At 40.6% G+C, this 22,361-nt stretch overlaps 1 protein-coding gene across 4 annotated transcripts in view; it reads right to left on the reverse strand.

The window, feature by feature from the left end:
* Positions 1-18,890, reverse strand: part of DLGAP5 (DLG associated protein 5) — a 43,304-nt gene extending 24,414 nt beyond the window's left edge. The window contains exons 1-11 of one of the 4 annotated variants that reach the window (XM_025391057.1): positions 18,315-18,890; positions 17,919-18,026; positions 15,798-16,036; positions 10,036-10,229; positions 8,833-8,895; positions 7,695-7,779; positions 7,141-7,263; positions 6,112-6,185; positions 3,212-3,486; positions 2,055-2,182; positions 1,519-1,645 (exon numbers count right to left, since the gene is read on the reverse strand). In XM_025391057.1, the coding sequence (XP_025246842.1) occupies positions 1,519-1,645; positions 2,055-2,182; positions 3,212-3,486; positions 6,112-6,185; positions 7,141-7,263; positions 7,695-7,779; positions 8,833-8,895; positions 10,036-10,229; positions 15,798-16,035 (1,307 nt within the window). In that variant the 5' untranslated portion in view covers position 16,036; positions 17,919-18,026; positions 18,315-18,890. Of the gene's footprint in view, positions 1-1,518; positions 1,646-2,054; positions 2,183-3,211; positions 3,487-6,111; positions 6,186-7,140; positions 7,264-7,694; positions 7,780-8,832; positions 8,896-10,035; positions 10,230-15,797; positions 16,300-17,918; positions 18,027-18,314 lie in introns of those variants that run through there. The other 3 variants (XM_025391056.1, XM_025391058.1, XM_025391055.1) reach the window with 3 other exon arrangements.
* Positions 18,891-22,361: the final 3,471 nt, after the last annotated feature.

Here is a 22,361-nt window from a genome sequence, read left to right on the forward strand (position 1 = left end):
GTTGTTTATATTCCATGACACACATGATGATTAATGAGGAAGCAGAGGGTCGGGCATGGTGGCTCTTGCCTGTAATCCCAGCACTTTGGAAGACTGAGGCAGGTGGATCACGTGGTCAGGAATTCGAGACCAGCCTGACCAACATGGTGAAATCCTGTCTCTACTAAAAATACAAACATCAGCCAGGTGTGGTGACACGCGCCTGTAATCCCGGCTACTCAGGAGGCTGAGGCAGGAGAACTGCTTGAACCCGGGAGGCAGAGGTTGCACACAGCCAAGATCAAGCCATTGCACTCCAGCCTGGGCGACAGAGCGAGACTCCGTCTCAAAAAAAAAAAAAAAAAAAAAAAAAAAAAAAAAAAAGAGATAGCAAAAATGATTTAGCCCTCACATTGTCTAGTTAGGTAGACTGCTTAATATTTCAATAACTCAGTGGAACGACAATGGATTAGCTACCTCTAAAATCCCTTATAATTCTAAAACCTAGTGCTCTGAAAAAGAAATCAAGCCAGACATAGTGGCTCATGCCTGTAATCCTAACAGTATGGGAGGCCGAGGCAAAAGGATCGCTTGAGCTTGCGAGTTCGAGACCAGCTTGGGCAGTATCGTAAGACCCTGTCCTACAAAAAAAAAACAAAAAACCACCAAAATTAGCCACCCACTGGTAGGAGGATGGCTTGAGCTCAGGACAGAGAGGCTGCAATGAGCTGAGATCACGTCATTCTACTCCAGCCTGGGCAACAGAGTGCGACCATTTCAAAACAAAAAAAGAAATGAAGTCACTCAAAAAAAATATTCATAATAGAACAAATGAATAGTAAAACTATAGTGAGATACCTATCTATTTTGATTTGTAAACAGAATAGTGTATATTGTATGATATTGTCTAGATATATATATATATTTTATTTTTTTTGAGATGGAGTCTCACTCTGTTGCCAGGCTGGAGTGCAGTGTGCTATCTCGGCTCACTGCAACCCCCACCTCCCGGGTTCACGCCATTCTCCTGCCTCAGCCTCCCCAGTAGCTGTGACTACAGGCGTGTGCCATTATATTTTTAGTAGAGATGGGGTTTCACCACGTTGGTCAGGATGGTCTCGATATCTTGACCTTGTGATCCTCCCACCTCGGCCTCCCAAAGTGCTGGGATTACAGGTGTGAGCCACCGTGCCCAGCCTATTGTATTTTTTAAAAAAGAAAAAAATGTGTATGCCTATATTTGTCTACATAAGCATTAACTATCCATGGAAGTATTCACAAGAAATGAGTAACACTTGCCTTCATGAAATGTTCAGACTATGCAGTTGGGTCACAGTGCTGAGAAGACTTCTCACTTGTACCTTTTCCTACCCTTTGAATTAGGAACCACATGAATGTACAAAAGAAACTAAAATTTAAACGTGAAAATCACCTAATATCAGTTTCCCCCCACTATATTAAGGTTAAAACTTTTTAGTTTGGGTTTTAAATGTCTAGATATTAATACAACATTCTTACACTAGAAACACACAGACATACCTGAAATATGGCACATCATGGTGGGGCTGAGTTATTTGACCTTCATTTCTTTCAAGTGGTGGGACTTCTTTTATCAGAAGGCCATTTGAATTTTTAGTAGTAGCTTCGTTTTTATTTAAAACATGTTCTATAAATTAAAGAAAATCTTACATGTAAATTTCAAAGCGACAATTCCTAAAATGACAGCCCCTAAAAAGACATTTTAAATATCCTTCAATTCTTTCCAATGTTTAAAATTTTATTTCCTCTAAAGTAGCTCTCAATATTTTTTTATTTAAATTTACATTTATTTCCCCTCTTCTGTCTGTATTCTTCATTCCAAAGATCTCTTCAGGTATCTTTACCCATGCTTTACTGTCTTTTCTGACCCTGAGTTCATATCTCCAAATGATATGGTGAAAAAGAGCTCCAAACAAATCTGACAAGTAATAATCCAGAAAAGTAAAAATTTAATTACTATACCTGAAAGCAAAATATTTTTTGTATTATTGATAAACATTATTCTAAAAAATGAATAAATTAATTAAATACTATACCTTCATGCCAAACTGTTAGAGGACCCAAAGGACATTGCAATTTATTTGAATCTTGCTGTATTGTCTTGGTAGAGTAAGTTTTACATTTTTGTGCCAATATTTCTTTTGTTGCTTCTTGAGACTCATCACTAAAAACAATAGCAAAAATATACTTCATGAAACGTGAACTCCATATATCTAATATAAAGGGTTTCAAAATTGTGTCACTTTTTATAGATCTGGGCTAAAATAGAAATGTTTCTATTTTTTAAAAATGTGTATTCTGGAGGGGAGAAAATGTAAACACCTATAGTGTGAATGTCCATCTTTAGTAATTAATTGTAATGAGATTCAAAGATTTTGAAGATTTCTTAACAGAACATAAACACTTAATAGTCTTAGATGATGCTGAGTAGTTTTTAGTATATTTGCTGCCAGCCAGTCTTTGCAAAATGATCTTGCTTTTTCTTTTAAAGGTTCCAACTGATTTTTCCATTGTTTTGCAAATTAATCATGTTTGTTTTCAGAGGCAGTTTCTCTAAATACTAAGCCAGAATAAGGAAAAAGTCGTATCTGAGTTAAATTAGTATAGCAATTTTCTTCTTTTGAAAAATGTATTTGTGTTATAATTAAGTCACTTATTAAAAACAAAAAAACCCAAATTGTATAGTGAAAATAACAATGCATAAGAAATATAAAAACTGTCAATTACATTATTGTACCTTCTGAAGAATTTTTTTTAAAGAAAAAATTTCATGATTCCTAATTAACATAGTTCACTAATAACTTTTTAAGAGCATAGACCAAATATAAGAAAGGCATTTATGGCCAGGCACGGTGGCTCATGCCTGTAATCCCAGCACTTTGGGAGGCCAAGGTGGGCGATCACGAGATCCGGTGATCCAGATCATCCTGGCTAACACGGTGAAACCCCGTCTCTACTGAAAATACAAAAAATTAGCCAGGCGTGGTGGCAGGCGCCTGTAGTCCCAGCTACTCGGGAGGCTGAGGCAGGAGAACGGCATAAACCCGGGAGGCGGAGCTTGCAGTGAGCAGAGATCGCGCCACTGCACTCCAGCCTGGGCGACAGAGCAAGATTCCGTCTCAAAAAGAAAAAAACAGAAAGGCATTTATTACCCATCTTATCAAGGGACTTATCATTAAGATCATAGTCTTACACTTCTGTTTTTAAAGGAGTCCAGGTGTAACTGGGTGTCAAAAAAGCATTAGCACTTCCGGGAGTCATAGGTGTTACTTGATAGGTCTTCAGACCATCCAGTGGCTGAAACATAAAATCTTTAGGTGCGAAGGAATTCTTCCCTTTTATTTTTGCAGTATTCATCTCAGGTAGGTTTTCCATTTTTGATAAGACTCCATCTGGATCCATTCCACTTGTTGCACTAGTTTGTGAATTCAAAGTATTTTCTTCACTATCGACTTTACAAGAAATACCCTAGGATGTGAGTTAACAAAGTAGAGTAAGATTTCTCTCTTGTGAGGATATATTCAACCAATTTTTATAGGTCTGAAAATATGACAACAGAAATATATGTCCTATGTACATAATTTGAGAGATAAAAACAGATACAATTAAGTGTATACATGGAATCAGAAGACCAGTTATGCTAAACCCATTGCTATTCCCTGGGAATATAATCAATTATTTCTTTTTTTTTTTTTTTTTTTTTTTTTAGAGGGAGTCTCCCCTCTGTTGCCCAGGCTAGAGTGCAGTGGCGCCATCTTGGCTCACTGCAAGCTCTGCCTCCTGGGTTCACACCATTCTCCTGCCTCAGCCTCCCAGAGTGGGTGGGACTACAGGTGCCTGCCACCATGCCCAGCTAAGTTTTTGTATTTTTAGTAGAGACGGGGTTTCACTGTGTTATCTAGGATGGTCTCGATCTCCTGACCTCATGATCCGCCCGCCTCAGCCTCCCAAAGTGCTGGGATTATAGGCGTGAGTCACCGCGCCAAGCCCAAATCAATTCTTATTAAAAGACTAACTAATACCTTTCAGGTATTACAAGAAATTAAAAGATAATGGAAAATTAATATGGAAAAACTTATTCAACAAATATGTATCTTTTTACTTAAATTGATAATCATGGCCGACACAGAGGCTCATGCCTGTAATCCCAGCACTGAGAGGCCAAGGCGGGTGGATCACGAGGTTAGGAGATCGAGACCACCCTGGCTAATACAGTGAAACCCCGTCTCTACTAAAAATACAAAAAATTAGTGGCAGGAGCCTGTAGTCCCAGCTACTTGGGAGGCTGAGGAAGGAGAATGGTGTGAACCCAGGAGGTGGAGCTTGCAGTGAGCCAAGATCGTGCCATTGCACTCCAGCCTGGGTGACAGAGCAAGACTCTGTCTCAAAAAAAAAAAAAAAAAAAAAAAAAAAAAAAAAAAAATTATGTTGATATTTACAATGGTTTAAAATCAGAAATCTAACATTATGGAATGACTATTAAGGACCAAATCCTTAAATAACCTTAGATTATAAATAGTCTTATCACAACAGCAATACTTTCAATGTGACACAGAAGATTAACCATATAAAATACAAAGCATATTTACTATTTCAAGTCAATGTGTTACTTGGTATTTAAATAATTTCTAGAGATTTCTAGGTTTCTGATTTTTAGTAAGATATGAACTCAAACTCAGGTATTTCAACCTGGACAAGAGTTTAAGTGGTAACACTGTTGAAGCCAGCATGGCAGTCAAAGCAAAAACTAGTGATAATCCTTAAGGGTTAATCTTAAGGGAGGACCTATAAGGTCCAGCTGCTTTATCTGTGAAGATTCACTGTATATGTCCTTTCTCAATCTGTGTTTGATTTTTTACTAAGAATCTAGCCAGGTTACTTAATCTTTGATTCTTTTTTTAAATTAAGAAATTATTCTGGCCAGGTGCAGTGGCTCACGCCTGTAATCCCAGCACTTTGGGAGGCCGAGGCAGGTGGATCACCTGAGGTCAGGAGTTCAAGACCAGCCTGGCCAACATGGTGAAACCTCATCTCTACTAAAAATACAAAAATCAGATGGGTGTGGTGGCGTGTGCCTATAATCCCAACTACTCAAGAGGCTGAGGCAGGAGAATCACTTGAACCTGGGAAGTGGAAGGTGCAGTGAGCCAAGATTGCGCCATTGCACTTGAGCCTGGGCGACAGAGTAAGACTGTCTCAAAAAAAAAAAACAAAAAAACAGAAATAAATTATACCATAGATTATAAGCCAAGGGGTTGGGTCCTCAAATGGGGCATCTTTTTTGAAGACCTTATTAGAAACCATGCTAGATGCAGGCAGAAATTTTAGTTTATTTAATTCTTACAACTACTCTATGTAGGTATTCCATGTTAGGAATAAGAAAACAACCTCATAAATTACATAACTTGCCCAGGGTTATGCAGCTAATTGGAAGCAGAGGGAGTATTCAAACCCAGGCCTAAATGAATCCAAAGTCAATGCATTTCACCCCACTTCACCCTATGTCTTGGCTAATTCCCACATACAGGTTTCTCTCAGCTGTGTTTTTATTATTTTTCTCCATCTTCTAACCAAATTATGCTCTCTCTACCTATAAAGCTCTGAAAATAAGATACCTGAAAAACAACAAGAGTAGGCCGGGCGCGGTGGCTCAAGCCTGTAATCCCAGCACTTTGGGAGGCCGAGACGGGCGGATCACGAGGTCAGGAGATCGAGACCATCCTGGTTAATACGGTGAAACCCCGTCTCTACTAAAAAGTACAAAAAAAACTAGCCGGGCGAGGTGGCGGGCGCCTGTAGTCCCAGCTACTTGGGAGGCTGAGGCAGGAGAATGGCGTGAACCCGGGAGGCGGAGCTTGCAGTGAGCTGAGATCCGGCCACTGCACTCCAGCCTGGGCGACAGAGCGAGACTCCGTCTCAAAAAAAAAAAAACAACAAGAGTAAATCCTCTTGATGCTTTCTTATGGTTCAGGAAGTTTTAACACACATGTAGGTTAACCTCTTGAAGCAGTTCTTTATGTTTAATTTCAACTTTATGAAAGCAGCAATGAGATTTTCAAAGCATCTAGAAGTAAAAACATGTTTATTCTCTACCTTGTCAGGTTTTGTTCCTACATTTTTGGCAGGTCTTCCTTTATTACTTGGCACCTTTCTTTCTGGTTCGTTTTCTAAAACAACAAAATTATTTATTTTACTAGATAGAAATGCTACATTAAAATACTAGGTAACTTGGGAAAGGAAAAGAAGCAACAGTGGGAATATATGTCTTGAAGGATTTTTATGATTAAAAGCCATATTATAAAAGGGGTTATGGAATTTCCTGCCAAATACAAACCATCTGTTTTCAAAACCAGAGTGTTTTATCTTTTTCCTCTGAATACCAAATACAGATTGAGTATCCCTTATCCAAAATGCTTGAGATCAGAGATATTTTAGATTCCAGATTTTGGAATATTTACATTATACTTATAGGTTCAGCATACCTGATACAAAAATCTGAAATGCTTCAGTGAGCATTTCCTTTGAGCATATGACCTTTGAATGTCATGTCATGTTGGTGTTCAGGATTTTGGATGTTTTGATTAGGGTTGCTCAGCCTGTACATATTTATTACAGACAATTAGAAAAATACAGAAAACTACAAACAACAACAATGACAAATCACCCAGGATTCCATTACTCAGTTGTCACTTCGGGGTATGGTTTTCCAGTCCTATGTCCACATATTCACAAACTGCTTTTTAGAATTGCGATCCTACTGTTCAGAGTTTGACATGCTCTTCTTTGCCCACATAATATATCATGAACCACGTCACTGAGTGTTCTTTAATAATACTGTTCTTAATGGCTACATTATATTGCACCAAATAAATGAACTGTGATTTATTGGGAGCATTAATTTTTCACTTTGAAACACTGCTTATACTAATTAAGTTCTTCAATGTTTGGGCACCCATTGTGTGCCAACCAGAAGTCAGGGCACAGAATCTATTTTCAGGTATTAGAATTTCCCGTTTCCTTCTCTCCTACTCAAAGAAGTACTTGTTGATTTTTGAAATGGAACACAAAAACCTCAAGGACCAAATATTCTAGTTCAGTCACTGATCAAGGAATAGTTTTTACCATTAGCAGCTCTTGTGACTGGCTTTCTTGCTGTGGTAGATGAGACCGTTCTGGGAACCTGCTTTGCCGCTTGAGTAGCTGATCGAGTCATTCTCAACGACATGGGCATTACAGGCTGCACGACTGTGGGGAAAAAAAAAATAACCAAACTGAATGTCCCTTGTAGTTATTAAATTACGGCTGTGAAGCCAGGCACGGTAGTGCATGCCTGTAGTCCCAGCTAATCAGGAGGCAGGAGGATCACTTCAGCCCAGCAGTTCGAAACCAGCCTGGGTAACATAGTGAAACCCCGTCTCTACAAAAAATATAAAAATCAGCTGGGCATGGTGGCAAACCTGTAGTTTCAGCTACTCAGGAAGCTGAGGTGGGAGGATCACTTGAGCCCAGGAGGTGGAGGCTCCAGTGAGCTATGATTGCGCCACTGCACTCCAACCTCGGCGACAAAGCAAGACTCTGTCGCAAACAAATAAATTCCAGTTGACCTTCTGGACACTTAAAAAAAATTATGGCCATGGTAGCCTCAGAGGATTTATAGTAATTGCTAATATTCCTACCTTTTTTCTCTTTGTTTGACACTTTCTTTTCAGAAGTTTGTCTTTGACCAGGTTGGATTGCTCGAACATCACTCTCATTATCAATCTATTTAAGAGATTAGGTGCTACATGATTTAATTGCATAATGAATCAAACCATCATATTTTTAATCTGTAAATTGATTCCTCATCTGAAATCTGATCACTGTAAATAACCCAACAACAAAAAACTACCCCAAATAAAATGAGAAAGAAAAGCTTTCCCTTAAGCTTCCAAAAAAGGTTACATCCTTTTTCAGAATCACAGAACTAAGAAAATGCGAATAACCCAAGCTTTTAAAAACAGCTAACTATAACTTGCCTTCTGAAGGTCCTTAAACACTCCTAGACATGTTTTCACTTCAAGACCTTCTAATTTTGCCTAGGAAATGCTTCTCCTGGATAAAAAGCTCTTTCCCATGGTCTCTCCTCCACTATCCATGACTTCACTCAAAAGGCTTTCATCTCAGGGAGGCCTTCCTTAACTGCCCAATCAAAATTCTACCCCACACCTACTTCTAGTACACCCCATCTCCCCATCTCTTCCATAATACTTATCATCTTCTGACATATTATGTATTTATTTTTTCTTAAAGCCTTACATGTAAGTTCCACAAAGGGAATTTAGTTTATTATATCCAAAAGCCTACAACACCAGGTACATCATAGCAATGCAAAATATATATGCATATATGGAACTTAGCTTCCTCATCTGATAAAGAAGTATACTATTTCCCTTCTTGCCCACTTCACTTTGTTTTAGTAACCCTCCTAATATCTCTATTACAGTATTTTGAAGACCCATAAGTTTATAACACCTACCCTGTGTGCTTTCCTCCCCATCTGCATTTCATGCAGGTAACTTGGAATGCATAATAGGAGCCCAGTAAACAAGAGTGTGACACAAAGACAGTTTGCCATGGATCTCATAAGGAATGTTGGAGCAAATATTTTAAGTGAAATTGCTCTACGTCACCATACCAAGAACAGTGACTTTGGTACCTGTTAACTCTAGTAAATTAATCATTATGTTTGATTCTGATACTAGATTGAAAATGAATTTACTTACTAAAAAAGTACACTTTATCATTTTAGTAACAATTATCTGCTATCAACTATACCTTAGTCTGCTCCATTTGGTCTTTGGCCTTTGACCTTGTAATCCGTACAGAAGATGGAATAGCCTTAGAATAGTCAAAAGAAGATAAACTTAAAAAAAAAAAATGAACTGGTAAAGGTTTACTTGCATAACTTATTACAAAATAAAGTTCCCATTTTAAAGTTAAATTTTATCCTTAATCTCTTATAGCAAAAAGATACTTAAATTCCTTTTTCTGGTTCTAGCTTGATTTAAATTAAGTTAGTAACTTCAAAAATTACTCATATTTCCCAGTGAGAAAGAAATTTCAAACCATATTTTCCAGGTATTGGAATCATCATTAATATGAGCTTCTATCCTCTCTTTTAGTTCTCCTGCCTCTCTGACCAGTCCTCAGCCTGGTACCGGACTTCTGCCTACCTAAAGGTGCTCTCTAGAGCCCACTTTTTCATAATTTTATATATCCTTATTGGAATGGTCTCACTTAGTCCTACAGCTTAAACACCCATCCATACTCCCAATATTATATCCTAAATCAACATCTTAGCACCGATTTCCATTCTGCTTTCCAAATGTTTGCTAATATCTAGGTGGCCCACACAAGTTTAAGATTTTTTAAAAGGTTATTAACATGCACCCACTTAAGCCTGTTCCTTTTCTTATCTTATCTCTTTTAGCAGCAGAGCTTCTCTCTGCTTTTTCAATTTCCTTTACCCCTCACCATCTACTTGGCCACCAGTCCTGTCAAATGCCTTTATTTAGATGTCTTACACCTATTGTTTCCTTTTAAAACCCACTGCCCCTTTCCATCTATTCTATTACAATAGTCTCACAATTGGTCTCCCTATCTATAAATGTTTCTCTTTCCAGACCAAAATCTTTAGGGCTATGGTATTTTCCTGAATTATTAATTTGACAATGGCACTACCCTCATTTATAAACTTCTCCTGATTCTGCATAACCTACAGGATAAACACCAAATCCTTTGCACAACATTGTTTTAGCCTGGTTCTACCCATTTTCCTAGTTTTATCCTATCTCAGCTTACCTACAGCTATCTTAAGGGACCTGATTTTCATTCTTGTGAGCTACTATTATGTCATTCCCACCTTTTACCAACCAGTTAATAAAGAGACTAAGGGAAAGGGGTTATTTTAGTCACTTAATGTCTTGAAGAAAATTCCAAATAAAAAACTATTCCTTTATATTAAGACACTAAATTTACCTTTTTTGGCTCAGCTTTCACAGCATTCTGGTTTGATAAAAGAAAACAAGGCATATCAGGTCTATAACGACCCACTTTAAATATTCCTCGTTTAGCTTTCTCTCTCTGCTCTTTCAATTTTTGAAGCTGCTTTTCTTCTTTGTATTTTTGGAGCATCTGTTTTCGTTGATCACCTAGAATAGTTTTCATTGCCCCTAGGCAGAAAAAAACCAAAACCACACAGTATATAACACATTTCAGATGAAAAGTTATGCAAACGTATAAACAATTATTTTTGTGTCATTTCAACTGCTGCTAAAAAATGCTTTCAGGCCGGGCGCAGTGGCTCACGCCTGTAATCCCAGCACTTTGGGAGGCCAAGGAGGGCGGATCACCTGAGGTCAGGAGATCGAGACCAGCCTGGTCAACGTAGTGAAGCCTCATCTCTACTAAAAATGCAAAAATTAGCTGGGCGTGGTGGCAGGCACCTGGAATCCCAGCTACTTGGGAGGTTGAGGTAGGAGAATTGATTGAACCCAGGAGATGGAGGTTGCAGTGAGCCAAGATCGCGCCTTTGCATTCTAACCTCGGCGACAGAGCAAGACTCCATCTCAAAAAAAAAAAATGTTTTCAATAAGCCAGGCACAGTGACACATCTGTAGTCCCATCTACTGGGGAGGCTGAGGCGGAAGGATCATTTGAGCCCAGGAGTTCAAGTTCAACTTCAGTAACACAGCAAGACCTCTCCGCACAAAAGGAAATGCTTTTAATATTTCTTGTTAATTCTTTAGCACTCTAACCACAAGTTTTTTCAACCCCTAGTCTTTTAAAATTTGTATTCATTTTGCCTTCATGTGTTCAAATATTAACTGCTTGCTATGCTTCACTTTTAAATTAACTAACTTGTATGATAGCCAGCAACCAAGCTGCCCTCTACTGATCCTCACTTCCTGGTAGTCTTGCCCTGTGTCATCCCCTCTCACACTGAATAGGGCTGACTTGTGTGACCAAGACAGTATCACAGGAATAATGGAATATGACTTCTAAAACCAGGTAGTGTTTGCCTTGCTCTCTCTTGAAGAGTCGCTTGCTCTGGGAGAAGCCAGGTGCCATGTGGGGCCTTACGAAGACTCAAGTAGTCCTATGGAGGTGTCCACATGACAAAGAACTACAGCCTCCTGCCAAAAGCCAGCATCAACTTGCTGTTCATGTGAGTCAGTCATCTTGGAGGCACATCCTCCAGTCTCAGTTAAGGCTTCAGATATATCTCTGGATGACATCTTGGTTGTTACCTTCAGAATCACCCAGCTCAGCCATACCCAAGTTCCTGACCCACAAAAATTGTATGAAATAATCAATGTTTATTCTTTTAAGCTGCTAAGTTTTGGGATAACTAATACAATTATAGGTGCTATTTATTATAATATATGTACTCCATTCCTTCTCACCTATTCAAGGACATTCTTCCAGTAACTTATCCTCTCACGCATTTATTTTTTCCTCTACTGAATTGTTGCCATTATGAAGTTACAAACATGCAATAATTTCTCCCAACCTACATCCTCATCTAGCACTTATTTCTCTAGTCCCATTTAAGGCAAAATTCTTCAAGAGAGTTACCTGTATCTCTACTATCAACACTTTTATTTATTTATTTGAGACAGAGTCTCGCACTGTTGCCTGAGCTGGAATGCAGCGGCATGATCTCAGCTCACTGCATCCTCGGCCTCCCAGGTTCAAGTGATTCTCCTGCCTCAGCCTCCCGAGTAGCTGGGATTACAGGCACCCACCACCATGCCCAGCTAATTTTTTGTATTTTTAGTAGAGACGGGGTTTCACCATTTTGGCCAGGCTAGTCTCGAACTCCTGACCTCATGATTCACCCGCCTCAGCCTCCCAAAGTGCTGGGATTACAGGCATGAGCCACTGCGCCTGGCCTGTTTTGAGACAGAGTCTCACTCTGTTGTCCAGGCTGGAGTGCAGTGGTGCAATCTTGGCTCACTGCAACCTCCACCTCCCGGGTTCAAGCAATTCTCCTGCCTCAGCCTCCCTAGTAGCTAGGATTACAGGCATGCGCCACTGCGTCTGGCTAATTTTTGTATTTTGAGTAGAGATGGGGTTTCATCATGTTGGCCAGGCTGGTCTTGAACTCCTGACTTCAGGTGATTCACCCACCTTGGCCTCCCAAAGTGCTGGAATTACAGGTGTGAGCCACCACGCCCAGCCTATTTCTAACACTCTTTATGTTCCCTCTCTTAATTTTTCAAAATTATGAAAAACCTCTAATATACACACAAACAGAATTCTGATGAACCCCATATACCTATTACCCAGATTCAATATTTATGAACATTTTGCTGCAGTTGTTTAAAACAAATTATGCTTAGAAGATTTCATCTCTAAATACTTTAGTATATACTTCTAAAAAACAAAGACATTTCCGGCTAGCGGTAGCTCACGCCTGAAATCCTGGCACTTCGGGAGACCGAGGTGGGTGGATCACCTGAGGTCGGGAGTTCAACACCAGCCTGACCAACATGGAGAAACCCTGTCTCTACTAAAACTACAAAATTAGCCAAGCGTGATGGTGCATGCCTGTAATCCCAGCTACTCGGGAAGGCTGAGGCAGGAGAATCACTTGAAACCGGGAGGCAGAGGTTGCGGTGAGCTGAAATCACACCACTGCACTCCAGCCTGAGCAAGAAGAGCAAAACTCCGTCTCAAAAAATAAAACAAATAAAAAAATAAAATGAAGACATTTCCTTTCACAGCCACAATATCATCATCACACTTAACAAAATCAGCAGTAATTCCTTGTTATCTATTACAGGATCCAGATTTAAACTTCTCTGTTTCAAAGAGGTCTTTTAAACCATCTATTTATTTAAATCAAGAACCAAGTAAGATCAACGCATTTTATGTGGATGTCTTTTTAAATCTCTTCATCTAAAACAGATCTGTCTGACAAAACAGATTCTGTCTTACTGACAAAAGGTAGTCAGTTTTCCTACTGAATGTCCTTGGAAGCTATATTTGTTTATTTACTCATTCCTCTAGGCCCCATGTTTTCTATAGACTATAAATTATATCTAAAGGTTTGATTATACTCACCCATTCCAATCTGACTTTCACTCCCTGAATCTCACTCCACCAAAACTATTCAAGATCACCAGTGACCTCCACAGTGGTGAAGTCCAAATTCTCATCTCTATTATACTTGATCTAACAAGCAGTACTGACTAACATAGTTAATTAGTCTCTCCTTGATATGCACTTTTCTATTCGGTTTCTAGGATAGCACGCTCTCCTGGTTATCGCCTTACATTACTTTGCACTGTTCCTTGGTTCTTTACTAGTTTTCCCTTCTTTTTTTTTTTCGAGACAGAGTCTTCCTCCGTCACCAAACTGGAGTGCAGTGGCATGATCTCGGCTCACTGCAACCTCCACCTCCTGGGTTCAGGTGATTCTCCTGCCTTAGCCTCCCAAGTAGCTGAGACTACAGGTGCGCACCACCATGCCCAGCTGATTTTTGTATTTTTAGTAGAGATGAGGTTTCACCATGTTGGCCAGGATGGTGTTGATATCTTGACCGCATGATCCATGGGCCTCAGCCTCCCAAAGAACTGGGATTACAGGTATGAGCCACCACGACCAGCCCCTTGTCTTTTAATACTTAATATCAACTAAATTATTGCAGTAGTCTACTTACTACTCTCCCTGATGTCATACATACTACCCTACAATCTATTCTCAACACAGCAGCCAAAGTGATCCTTTTTTTTTTGAGATGGAGTCTCACTCTGTCACCCAGGCTGGAGTACAATAGTGTGATCTCAGTTCACTGCAACCTCCACCTCCCGGGTTCAAGCGATTCTCCCGCCTCAGCCTCCTGAGTAGCTAGGATTACAGGTGCATGTCACCACACCCAGCTAATTTTTGTATTTTTAGTAGAGACAGGCTTTCACCATGTTGGTCAGGCTGGTCTCGAACTCCTGACCTCATGATCCACCCGCCTCGGCCTCCCAAAGTGCTGGGATTACAGGCATGAGCCACTGCGCCCGACCTGATCCTTTTTTTTCTTATTTTTATTTTTTTAGGGGACAGGATCTCCATGTGTTGCCCAGGCCAGAGTGCAGTGGCCTTTCACAGGCACCATCGTAGCACACTAAGCTTCAAACTCCTGAGCTCCAGATTTCCTGCCTCAGCCTCTGGAGTAGCTAGGGCTACAGGCCTGACTCCAAAGTGATCCTTTTAAAATATAAATCAGATTACATAAACACTCATTAATGGCTTCTCATTTCAGAGTAAAAGTCAATGTCCTTATAATGATGGTCCTTAGGATTCTATGCAATCTATCACCCTTGCTCATTCTTTTATACCCAGTTACCTACTTGCATTCACTAAAACATATCAGGCACACTCCTACCTCTAAGCCTTTGCAAATGGGAAATAAAGGATATTTTAATAGCATACTGACATAGTTCATAGCATACTGACAGTAGTCATACTGACAAAAGTCATACTGAGGCCGGGCGCAGTGGCTCACGCCTGTAATCCCAGCACTTTGGGAGGCCGAGGTGGGTGGATCACCTGAGGTCAGGAGTTCGAGACCAGCCTGACCAACATGGAGAAACCTCGTCTCTACTAAAAATACAAAATTAGCTGGGCGTGGTGGCGCATGCCTATAATCCCAGCTACTAGGGAGGCTGAGGGAGGAGAATTGCTTGAGCCTGGGAGGCGGAGGTTGTGGTGAGCCGAGATCGTGCCATTGCACTCCAGCCTGGGCAACAAGAGTGAAACTCCGCCTCAAAAAAAAAAAAACAAAATCAAAAAAAAAAAAAAAAAAAAAAAGTCATACTGACTGACTTTTATTTGAAATATTTTTGATTAAGAAATGGAGCATTTGAGAGGACAAGAGTAAAGGCAAGGAGATGACTTAGGAGGTAACACTACTACCCTTTCTCAAATAAAAAATGTTTGGTTCTTTCTGCCATTCCCCATTTATCCTAGCATTATTCAATGCCATCTAGCTCCTAATGCCTGCTATATGAACACAACAAATAGGAGTAGGGTGACTCCTGACTAAACACAAGTCATTTTTCAGTTCCCTTTCTCTTCTCTGTAGCATCCTTTGCCTTCTAAGATGCTCTATTTTCATCTTTTTCTGAGATTATTCCTTTCTTCTTTAGTTGGTTCCCTCCATCCTAATGGTCCCAATCCTTCTGGGCAAACTGCAAGGATGGATTCTTTGCTCTTCTTAGTAATGTTTCCATTGACAAAGTACTCTCATTTCATGGATACTTTAATTATTCTATTTTTACATTGCTTATCAGTTTATCTTATTAACACTTACCCTACCCAAGCTCCATAAGAACTTTAGGATTTCTATGAGGCAATATAAAGTGTTATAATACTCCATAGGTAAATGGCTTTGCCTTAAAGACAGTAGTTAGTTGTAGAAAACAGGTTAAGGGGCCAGGCGTGGTGGTTCATACCTGTAATCCCTACGCTTTGGGAGGCTGAGGCAAGAGAATTCCTTGAGCCCAGGTATTTGAGGTTACAGTGAGTACACTACTGCATTCCTGCCCAGGTGACAGTGAGACCCTGCCTCTTGTAATTAAAAAAAGAAAGAAAGAAAAAAAGGAAAAAGACCAAAAAAGAAAAGTTATTTATAGAATGATATTTCAAAATTCTTCTGGCCAGGGTTTTTTACTCACACAGGCATTAAACCAACTATTATTCACTCTTCAAAGTACTTAAAATTACAACAGACTTTTACTTACTTGGCTTAACGATGGCCTTTTCTGGAATAAGCTCTTGAGAAGTCTCATCTAATTCAACAAGAATTCTACCTTCCAAGGTTGGAATGTTTACATCTTTCAAACCAAAGTGTCTATTTCGTTCGTATTCCTTATGTCTGTTTTCTTTCTGAGACAGTGATTTCCTATGAGCAATTTTAGTTCTAATCATTTCAGTACTTAAATCCTTCCTGTGTCGACTGGCAAAATGTGATGAAGACATCCTGTCAAGGAAAAGGACAAAACCCAACTTACATGAATTTTCATTATTTAAAAAATTAAGATTATAGTTCATCTCCTGTCCCACTTCAGGGCCTTCTGAAATAAAAATATAAAATGTGCAATGAAAGAAATATGTAACACTGAAAAGTGGGAAGAAGATTATCAGAGCATAAGAAGCTACCTATTTGGGGGGTTTTAAATAGGAACTTGCTTGACCGATGAAGAGAAAGCCAGGAAGCTATAGTCCAGAATAAAAGAGGCTCTGGGCTTAGAGAACACTGCAAAAAGAAAAGCGTGAACTAAAGGTGAAAATAGGTTAAGTGAAGGACCATGTACAGAACTGTTTCCTTACCCATGATGACGAATGCAGGTAGTCTAACATTTCCTCTAAAGCCAAAAAAAAAAAAAAAAACAAACAAAAACCCCACACCAGGTACCTATTAGTCATGTAGAGATAATCAATAGGCAGCCAGATACAGATAGAGTTGGATAGAGAGGCACAGGGCAAAGTATGTGGAAAGGAACAAGGAGCTTCCATGCTCTCTCAGGTAGCACCACCGTTTAGGAACCTTCATGTGTTCACCTAAGAAGCTCTCCAAACACAGGTGTTTTTTTTTTTGTTTTTTATGGCAGCTTCATTACATAAGCATGAGTGATTAAATCACTGGCCACTGGTGATCAAGTCAACCTTCAGCTCCTCTCCCCTCCCCAGAGGTTGTGAGGTGGGGCTGAAAATCCCAACTCTCTAATCCTGCCTTGGTCTGTCTAGTGACCAGCCTCAATCCAGAAGCTACTGAGAGGCATCCAGCTATCAGTCAATCATTAGCATACAAAAAGATACCACTTCGAAGACTCCAAGGATTTTAGTAGTAGTTTACCAGAAAACAGAACAAGACCAAATATATAGTTCACAATAACCCTATCAGTTTCCTCCATTATTTTCATCCATACAAGAAATCATACAGTTTAGGCTGGCAGGGTGGCTTAGGCCTATAATCCTACCACTTTGGGAGGCCAAGGCAGGAGGATTGCTTGAGCCCAGGAGTTTGAGACCAGCCTGGGCAACATAACACGACTCCATCTCTATAAATTTTAAGAAAGAAAAGCCATACACACATACACACACACACACGCACGAAATCATATAGTTTACTTGGCACATGCCTTTTTCTTGGAAAGATCTTTGAGAATGTATTCAAGCAAAACAAAAGAGGACAATAAAGACGATGCCAGTGGGTCCAGCTGGGGAGAACAAAGAAAACTGGAAAGTTTGAGGGGGTCATCTGGGTAGCTGGTATAGAGAACTACCAAGCCAAACTGGAGAAAGGATACTGATTCTCAGAAGTCTTGGCAGTTAAAAAACAAAAAACAAAAAAAAGGTAAGGGGGGAGGCTCTGTGATAGGCACACTATGGTATACTCTTCAACAAGAATTAACTAAATCCACTAGAAAACTCCAGACAATAGGAAAATTGGCACAAGTAATGTAACAAATTGTTACATCATTCTAAGCAATCGACAAAATATAAAAAATGAGAATCTGACCTGCACGCTAATAACATTCTCCTCTAAGACCCAAGGAAAGTGACAATGGACTGTGCTTTTCATAAAGAACTCTTTTCCACTATTTATCTCCTGCAGTATTAATTCGCTGAAGATTGAAGAAAAATTAAGACTTATGTATTAAATACAGGACAGCACTATCCACAGCAAGAGAAAGAGCGAGCGAGGACAACATTAAAGGTATAATTATCAGAATAACCCTGAAAGATAGTTACTATTATCGCTCTGATACAGATGAGGTCAATTAACAGCTCACATCAGCATATCTAAAAGGTGGTGAAGCCGGGATCCCAAGCCAGGCACCCCGACTCTTCACACACACCTAAATTTTGTTTGGCTGAGTGGCGTTTCCTCCAGCTTGAAAGTCTAGAATGCGTTAATCTTGCTTGACTAGAGGTTCTCAACCGGGCGTTTTTAGTTGCCATGGGACCTGGGAAGCGCTACGGAAATTTAATGTCGGAGCTAGTGAAGAACAGTTTCACCCCAAAGGCCAATTACGCCCCGGTGGTGAAACACTGACTTCTACAGAGGTCACGACAAACATACGGACTCTTCTAAAGGTTCGCGTTATCAGCTTCAGGAAGAGCAGGCAACACCCTCCTAAAGGAGCCTGCCTCTGACTGGCTCCGACGCTCGCAGTCCCCGGTCCTCAGACCCTTCTAGACCTTCAACGGAAGCGGGCCAGCGCTCTCCGTCCAGCTCTTCAGCACCCACCTACCTGAGGCACCTTCTAGCGTGAAACCTCAACCAAACAAAAAGTAAAAAACACTCGTTCTGGACGACCACCGCCGACTCCGAAGCAGGAACCCTCACAACCCGAGCCTCCACGAAATTCAAACTTTCCGCACGGAGCCGCTGATTGGAGGGGCTTTAACCAACACTTCCGTGGAAGATCCCGCCCCTTCCACTCAACTAGGCTTGCGATTGGTTTGCTCCTTGCGATATTTGAATTGATTGAAAGGTGAAGGGACGGTTCAAAAGATGGGTGTGAGAGGGAAAATAGGCGGGACGGCGACGCGAGATGAGAAGGGGTGGAGCGGTGGGGGCGCTCACCTCAGGTGAAGGGCAGAAGTGGGCGGCGGAGCCCAGGGGGTGATGCTGGGCCCCTGGCGATACTGGGCTGCGGGAAATCTCCCCCAGAACTCCTGCGGCTTTTTTTGGTTTTGTTTTTGTTTTTTGAGACAAGGTATCAGTCTCGCTCAGGCTGGAGTGCAGTGGGCACCGACCGCTGCTCACTGCTCACTGCTGCTTCGACCTACTGGGTTCAAACCATCCTCCCACCTCAGCCTCCCGAGTAGCTGGGACTATAGGCGCGCACCACCACGCCTGGCTAACTTTAAAAAAATTCTGTAGAGACAGGGCTTCACTACGTTGCCCAAACTGGATTCAGGGCTTTTTAATATCTTTGTTTAGTCACGGAACCCAGCAGACCTTCTTGAAATGTTTTCTTTACTATACGTTTTTAAAAAAAGGCTTACCCCAATTATTAAAAACTTACATCGTTTAGTGTTACTTTTCAACGTCGCTAGCCCCTCCCCCCTTTTTTAATTTTTCTAGTTTGTTTTTTGTTGAGGCGAAGTTTTCGTACAGTGAAAATAATAGTTTTTTGCCCGGCGCAGTGGCTCACGCCTGCAATCCCAGCACTTTGAGAGGCCGAGGCTGACAGATCACAAGGTCAGGAGATCGAGACCATCCTGGCTAACACGGTGAAACCCCGTCTCTACTAAAAATACAAAAAATTAGCCGGGCGTGGTGGCGGGCGCCTGTAGTCCCTGCTACTCGGGAGGCTGAGGCAGGAGAATGGCGTGACCCTGGGAGGCAGAGCTTGCAGTGAGCGGTTCCAGCCTGGGCGACAGAGTGAGACTCTGTCTCAAAAAAATAAATAAATAAAAAATAATAGTTTTTTTCCCCCCAGTGGACAATTTGATGAGTTTTGGTAAATGTACACAGCTGTGTAACTACCACCCAATCAGGACGTAGAGCATTTCCATCACTCAGAAGAGTGGCCTGTTTCTTTCCAGTCCCTCTCCCACCGAATCAGCAACCACTCCTCTTACTTCTGACACTATAAAAATGAAGGTGATAGGTACTCTGTTGGGTCTGCGTGAACCAGAAGTTAGTAGTGTTTGTCATTGAGAGGCATTCCATTGAATAGTTTATGCATTCGCCAGTTGATTGATATGTATTGCTTTCAATTTTTGGCTATTATGAGCAAAGTTGCTATAACCATTCTTGTACAAGTCCTTGTGGGCATGTTTTATTTCCCTTGAGGAAATACAGGATTGGAATTTCTGGGTCGTTCTGGGTATGTTTAACTTAATTTTTTTTTTTTTTTTAGAAGCAAGGTCTCTCTGTCCCCCAGGCTATGCAGTGGCACAATCATAGCTCACTGCAGCCTTGGCCTCTTGAATAGCTGGGACTATAAGCGGGTGCTGTCACCCTTGGCTATGGGTATGTCTAACTTTATAAGGAGTTGCCAAGCAGTTTTCCAAAGTGGTTGTACCATTTTACAATTCCCACCAGTCAGGTATAAGAGTTCCACTTGTTTCACATGCTTTCCAGCATGTGGGGTTGTCAGTCTTTAATGTTCACCCTTCTAGTCAGGCACTGTGGCTCACGCTTGTAATCCCAGCACTTTGGGAGGTTGAGGCGGGTGGATCACAAGGTCAAGAGATCAAGACCAGCCTGGCCACTATGGTGAAACCCCGTCTCTGCTAAAAATACAAAAATTAGCCGGGCGTGGTGGCACACACCTGTAGTCCCAGCTACTGAGAGGCTGAGGCAGGAGAATCAGTTGAATCCAGGAGGTGGAGGTTGCAGTGAGCTGAGATCGCACCATTCCACTCTGGCCTGGCCTGGGTGACAGAGCAAGACTCAGTCTCAAAAAACAAAATAAGAGGCTGAGAATGGTGGCTCATAATTTCAGCACTTTGGGAGACCAAGATGGGAGGAGAATCACTTGAGTCCAGGAGTTCAAGTCCAGCACTGGCAACATAGCAAGACCCTATCTCTACCTAATAATAATAATAATAATAATAATAAAATATTAGCTGGGCATGGTGGCACACATCTCTAGTCTCACTACTTGGGAGGCTGAAGTGGGAACATCACTGGAGCCCAGGAGTTTGAGGTTACAGTGAGCTATGATGGCACCACTGTACCCTAGCCTGGACAAAAAAGTGGGACCCTGTCTCAAAAAACAACAACAACAACAACAACAAAACAGAAACAAAACTATTCTGCTATTAAGAAACTTGGATGCGGCCGGGCGCGGTGGCTCAAGCCTGTAATCCCAGCACTTTGGGAGGCCGAGACGGGCGGATCACGAGGTCAGGAGATCGAGACCATCCTGGCTAACACAGTGAAACCTCGTCTCTACTAAAAATACAAAAAAAAAAAATTAGCCGGGCGAGGTGGTGGGCGCCTGTAGTCCCAGCTACTCGGGAGGCTGAGGCAGGAGAATGGCGTGAACCCGGGAGGCGGAGCTTGCAGTGAGCTGAGATCCGGCCACTGCACTCCAGCCTGGGTGACAGAGCGAGACTCTGTCTCAAAAAAAAAAAAAAAAAAAAAAAAAAGAAACTTGGATGCATTCTTCAGCATGTCAGTTATATTTTTTGACCCTAGAATTTCTGCTGCTTTTAAATTATTTCAGCTTCTTTGTTAAATTTATCTGACAGAATTCTGAATTCCTTCTCTGTGTTATATTGAATTTCTTTGAGTTTCCTCAAAACAGCTGCTTTGAATTCTCTGCCTGAAAGTTCATATATCTATGAACTTTCATAGATATATGAAATAGGATAGAAAGTTCATATACCTATGTTTCTCCAGGGTTGGTCCCTGGTTCCTTATTTAGTTCATTTCGTGAGATCATGTTTCCTGGATGGTGTTAATGCTTGTAGATGTTCATTGGTAATGCTTGTAGGTGTTCATTGGTGTCTGAGCATTGAAAAATTATTTATTGTAGTCTTCACAATCTGGGCTTTCCAATCTCTTACTTCCTTTCCCCTCATTACTTATTTATTTAATCATTTGCCTATATCAGGATGGAGTCTTAGAATATTTATTTTATACTTTGGGTTATACTCCCATACTACTTTATTTTATTGCTCAAATTGTTCCAGCTACAGCCATTGGCAGCTCTTTCTGTTTGTTCCTCTATCACTTTGACATATTCCCATCATTGTACAGGTTTTTTGTCTCTGTTTATTTGTTTTAGCACTTCCTTACTCTTTGATACCACAAGATGCTCATAACTCATCTTTTATATGTTTTCCTGCCACAGTACTAAAATCAGCATTTTTCCAAGTAGCATTAATTTGTATTTTATTTACTTGTATTTTTAAAATTAGAGAACCTGTGAAACTTAGATAAGTGGTTAAATCATTTAAATCATTCTATAGAGCTTAATTCAACATGCATTGAGCCCTACTATGTACCAAATGCTGTATTTAAGCACAATTGAAGAAGATACAGTTCCTGCCCTCACACAGTTCTAATGGTGAAGTTGTAAGCAATTTTTTTGTTTTAAGTCCAGAGGAGCCATGATAACCCCATTCACTGTTAATCAACTCTGTTACCTGAGCAGTCGCATGATCAGCCAACTAGCAACTGCTTATTGAATGCCTAATATTAATGACAAACATAAAATTAGTGACATTTTAACGAACACTGATAATCTCTGAACAATGTACAATTTTAAATCTTTCAAATCTTAGCAGTCTTTTATACTGTATACTAAACATTTAAAAAATGAGTACAGTTTCAT

The sequence above is a fragment of the Theropithecus gelada genome, chromosome 7b (genome assembly GCF_003255815.1).
Source record: "Theropithecus gelada isolate Dixy chromosome 7b, Tgel_1.0, whole genome shotgun sequence".
In the NCBI taxonomy this organism is placed as follows: domain Eukaryota; kingdom Metazoa; phylum Chordata; class Mammalia; order Primates; family Cercopithecidae; genus Theropithecus; species Theropithecus gelada.